Source organism: Trichechus manatus, unplaced genomic scaffold, assembly GCF_000243295.1.
Source record: "Trichechus manatus latirostris isolate Lorelei unplaced genomic scaffold, TriManLat1.0 scaffold00001, whole genome shotgun sequence".
Classification (NCBI taxonomy): domain Eukaryota; kingdom Metazoa; phylum Chordata; class Mammalia; order Sirenia; family Trichechidae; genus Trichechus; species Trichechus manatus.
The window spans coordinates 35,462,171-35,467,620 of record NW_004443937.1 but is presented as its reverse complement, the minus strand read 5'-3'; the positions used below and the strand labels follow the sequence as shown (position 1 = coordinate 35,467,620).

General features: G+C 42.7%; 1 protein-coding gene across 1 annotated transcript in view; it reads left to right on the top strand.

The window, feature by feature from the left end:
* The first annotated feature begins 1,919 nt into the window (after nucleotides 1–1,919).
* ERC2 (ELKS/RAB6-interacting/CAST family member 2) overlaps nucleotides 1,920–5,450 on the top strand; it is an 857,293-nt gene continuing 853,762 nt past the window's right edge. Inside the window, exon 1 of the mRNA XM_004368755.1 lies at nucleotides 1,920–2,576. Coding sequence (XP_004368812.1) covers nucleotides 1,920–2,576 — 657 coding nt within the window. The remainder of the gene's footprint in view (nucleotides 2,577–5,450) is intronic.

Below are 5,450 nucleotides of genomic sequence, written 5' to 3'. Positions count from 1 at the left end.
TAATCAGTGTTAAAGTGGAGATTTGAACCACCATTTGCCCTTTGGCAAAGTCTGTTCTCGTAGCCACTGTTCTTATTGTCTTAAAGCTGAAGAAAAAGAAAGTACACTATAGATACCCCAAGAGGAAGAGCAGAGGCCATCATGCACCCCATTAAAGGCATTTGGGTCTTTACACTGATGGGATAATCATAACCCTGTAGCCCCAGCTATGTAAAATCTGCATCATTTGTGCCTGAGTAACCGTGAGGGGGTGCTTCTACTACTTTCCTGTAGGGGTTATGGGTCCAGGAACACAAACACAGTATACTGTTCTGTGCCATTTCTGTACAGATGTGATATGGTTAATATGACTGTTAAGGCCAACAAAAATGAAGAAGTCCCAAAAGGTGAGCCTGAAAGATATGTATGGAAGGTGTCTTAGTTACCTGATGCTGCTGTAGCAGAAATACCACAAGTGGGTGGCTTTAAAGAACAGAAAATTATTTTCTCACATTTCTAGAGGCTAGAAGTCTGAATTCAGAGTATGCCTCTAGGGGAGGTCCTTCTTTATCTATTTCAGCTTCTACTGGCCGCAATCCTTGGAGTTTCTCTGCCTCTGTAGTCAGATAGTGCCCCCCACCCCCACCCCCGTATCTGTATGCCTCTGCCCGATCTGCTGTTTGTATAACTCACAAGTGATTAGGTTTAAGACATACTCTACACTGATGTGGCCTCATTAACAAAACAAAGAAAACCCAATTTCCAAACAGGATTACCTCCTTAGGCATATGGGTTAAGAATCTAACACAGATTTTAGGGAGACAAAATTCAATCCGTAACAGAAGGGGAGAAAAATAGGACTGTCCCTTTCTCTGGTGGTGGCATTTAGAATCTGGCCGTATTATAGGAGTTGTGTTGGTTGAGCTACCTCTTTCTGCTAGTTTCAAGATGGCTAATAGGTACCAGCTCATGTGTTGATTAGTGCTGTCTGCGACGGGTGCAGGAGGGGGAAGTGACAGTGTGTATACAGTGGCATATCTAGGGTATTACACCAGCCCCTGGGTAAGTGGCACCATTGAGCAGTTTCTATTAACCCAGTAAGCCCCAAGATCCTTCCTCGAACATGGTAATGTGTTAATTAAAAGATTAACAAGCTTGGCTTGCATTTTTGAGCTGATCCTATAGTAAAGTTATCTGAAAGGGGTGTCAGATGGTTGGACAAGTGCAGTTTAAGTGTTGCCATTAGGCGCCATTTTCCACAGATATACCGCTGGCTGTACTGGGTTAATAGAAGCTGCTCGGTGGTACCACACACCCAGGACCGGTGCAATACCTGTCGTACTTGCCATACCCTAGTTATGCCTCTGTTAATGCATGCTAAGTATTTGATATTCTAGGAAATAGCAGCTTCTCAAAGTCACTGTCTAACCACTAGTGTATGGCATGAGCCCCTCAAGAGGAATTATTTTTATGGCTAAGGTTTCTATGATGGGGAGTTCCATAGTGAATTTTCTGGAGATCCCAACTCTCAGTGCAAACCAAAATGCTGAGCTTCATTTTCTTAAGGAAAAAGTAGCTACTTTTTGGCTCTGTGAACTTTTGAGCTTGCATGGGGGCATAGTGGGGGGAATTTATGAAAAGTTTACATCAGTAAGTAAAATTTTTGGGGTCACCTTTCTTTTAAATGTACTTCATGGTCATGACTTGATCTATCTATAGCTACCTACCTACCTATATTTTACCACATGATAGCAGTTCTAGTCAGAGTTTGTTTTTAATTACTCCTCTTCTCATTTTGCAGATCTCTGATTGGAGCCATTTCCTGTACAGACTATGAAAAAAATGCAGTGAAAATTCTGGCCAACATTGGAAATATTGGCTTAATTTCCAACTTAGCATAGCATTTCTTCTCTTCAGTAGCACCTCATAGTAGAAGAAAAATGTATGGAAGTGCAAGAACAATCACTAATCTGGAAGGCAGCCCTTCCAGATCCCCTCGTTTGCCAAGGTCTCCTCGTTTGGGCCACCGAAGAACAAGTAGTGGGGGAGGCGGAGGAACAGGCAAGACTCTGTCCATGGAGAATATCCAGTCCCTTAATGCCGCCTATGCTACGTCTGGACCCATGTATCTGAGTGACCATGAGGGGGTGGCTTCGACAACTTACCCAAAGGGCACCATGACTCTGGGAAGGGCCACAAATCGAGCTGTATATGGGGGCCGAGTCACAGCCATGGGGAGCAGTCCCAATATTGCTTCTGCTGGACTTTCCCACACAGATGTCCTTTCGTACACGGATCAGCATGGCAGTCTGACCACCTCATCCCATCATCACCACCACCAGGTCCCCTCCATGTTGAGGCAGGTAAGGGATAGCACAATGTTAGATCTTCAAGCCCAGCTCAAGGAACTTCAGAGAGAGAATGACCTCCTCCGGAAAGAGCTAGACATCAAGGATAGCAAGTTGGGATCTTCCATGAACAGTATCAAGACCTTCTGGAGTCCTGAGCTCAAGAAGGAGAGAGTCTTGAGGAAAGAAGAGGCAGCCCGGATGTCTGTCCTCAAGGAGCAGATGAGGGTTTCCCACGAAGAGAATCAGGTAGGTGATGACTCATCTCTGGTTTTCAGCCTTGGTTTTTCACTGAGTAGTTGATGCTTTGCAGATGGTACCACGACTTGTGCAGAAGAAGGGTTGGTGTTATTGAGAAGGTTATGGCATCTTACTTGGATGCTAGAAGAGGCATAGGAAACAGGAAGTTATAGCTTGTGATTTCCTGATTTTCCGGTAACTTTCCCAGTAACCTTTCCAATAACCTTGCAGAGGATGGGGGATCAATTCTCTCTGCCTAACTTTTGTACTTGGTTAATTTTGTTTTCTTTTTCAGCGGTCACAGCAGCGGTTCAGATGTACTTCCCTCTGAATAGAAGATGAATGTTACTTTTTGCAAGACTAAACACTTTAACGGCAGCATTTAGAGGGTTGCATTTGACTGTTCAGTTGCTTTTTTTCCCCTCTTTTCTGGCTTTATTATTGTTTTTTGTTTATTTATATTGTGCTTTAGGTGAAGGTTTACAGAGCAAATTAGTTTCCCATTTAATAGTTTGTATATAAATTGTTCCATGACATTGGTTGCAGTCCCCACAATGTGTCAGCATTCTCCCCATTACCACCATTTCCATTCATCCGGTTTTCCTGCCTCCTCATCTTTGCTTTGGGGCATGTGTTGTCCTTTTGGTCTCGGGTAGATGATTGTTCTAAGGAACACATTTCTCACATGTGTTATTGTTTATTTATAGACCTGTCTGTTATTTGGGTGAAAGGTGATATCTGGGAATGGCTTCATTTCCAAGTTAGAAGGGTGTCTAAGGGCTGTAGTTTCAGGGGTTCCTCCAGTCTGTCTCAGAGCAGTAAATCTGATCTTTCTAATGAATTTGAATTTTGTTCTACATTTTTTTCCCCCACTCTAATTGGGACCATTGCTATGAGTCGGAATCGACTCAACAGCAACAGATAGTGATCCTGGAGCCCTGGTGGTGCAGTGGTTAAGCATTAGCTGCTAACCAAAATGTCGGCAGTTTGAATCCACCAGTCGCTCCTTGGAAACCCTATGAGGCTGTTCTTCTCTGTCCCATAGGGTCACTATGAGTCGGAACTGACTCGATGGCAGTCGGTGTTTTTTTTGGTTTGGGCTGCGGTCCTGGCCAGAGTGGTTGAATTAATTTTTTTTTTTTAAGCACCAGCAGAATTAGTTCCTTCTAGAATGAGTGAAGCTTGTTCTCTAAGTGGCAAACTGAACAATATTAAATGGGACTGGGTAGAATGGATTTGATACCATGTTAGGTATATACAGTAAATTTTAACCTGGTCTTTCTGCTTTCATTCGTTCAATATTAATTAAACACTTACTATGTGCAAAGCACATTCTTACTCTTCTTTGATCCATCCTCCATGTGACAGATTAGTTTTCCCAGTGTCTACCTGACGTTATGCCATTCCCCTGCTTAAAAGCCCTCAGTGATTCCACATTACCTCCAGAGTAAAGTCTTTCTCCTTGGCTGAGCCTACAAGCACCTTCCGTAAAAGGCCTGAGCCAACGGTCCCAGCCTTCTGTCCTACGACCCCTCTACCTACACCACCATTTGGTAGTTTCTGCGTCCACTCAAGGTTTCTCACCTCCATGCCTTTGTTCTTACCTTTCCCTTGCACTGGTGGCCTTCTCAGCAGCCCGGACCCCCACCCCTCAGTTTCCTTCTGGTCACAACCAGTCTTCATTTTCAAATCCTGCCTATTCTGTGAGGCCCATTTTATGTGCTGCTGTTTTCATGAGGATTTTGGAGTCAGACATACCTTAAATCCTGCTTCACCTCTTACTAGTAGTTAGGTAAGTGCTAAGAGAGGGAAAGTCGTGCTGAGCCATTTGAATGAAAATTTCCCAGATATCATTTAACTTCTTAGAAATTTGAGGTAACTCTAGCTTGGGCTGAGCTAGTGATTCTCTGATAACTGGTCTTGTTGTTGGTCTAATGAAGCAGTCTGCCTTTCTTGGGGTCATCTACTGACCCTTCTGTCTATTTTCCTAGCTACCACTCCTTTGGAGTCCAAGCGCCCATGGAAGCACTTGCGACCTGTATTTAGAGTCTTCTCTTTGCTCTGCTTCTCTGTGCAGAAAGCAGTCACCTGATCCTGTTGGCTCTGACAGAACCACGGCTGGTTGTCAGATGTGGAAATGTGATTTTTGGTGGGAACAGGAAGCTTTGTTCTTCTCTCCCAAATCAAATTAATGTTCTTCTCTCCCAAATCAAATTAATGTTCTTCTCTCCCAAATCAAATTAATGTTCTTCACTGCTATTTCTGCTTTTTCCTAACTTTGCTGGTTCACTAAGCCTTTGTGAACCTGTTAACTGCGATGTGCACTTCTCTGCTTCCTTTGAAATATTTTGGAAAATAGTTAAAGCAGCTTAGGAGTGGTGTACGTGGTGACCAAAAATTTGAAAGCTATTCTTTAAACTTTCAGCCCCAAAATTACTTTTATTTCATGTTCTTATCATTAAATTTTTTTGATCACAGACCCCCAGTTATATGTGTTTTCTTTTTTAAAGTAAATTGCATGATATGCCCCTGTGCCAATGTGTGTGTCTTATATGATATTCACAAAGGTATAACTTCCATATGGAGGAGATAAAGTAAAATAAACAATATAGTGATGTAATTTTTAATGACACACAAAACCTTTTTGTTCTTGTTAAAAATATTTTAAACTACTTGTCCATTTCGTTAGAGTTAGTTTAGTTTAAACCAGGTAAGATCCATAATTTCCCTCAACTGTGCTGTGTTACCATAAGCTAGAAGCAAGTGAATGCTTGAGGGTGCTCCAGTTATCCCTTTCTTGTTCTGGAACCTCCTGTAATCACAGGATGCTTTGGACATTGTTCTTGACATGTGAGTATGTGACATACGACCCAGTGAAAGCCC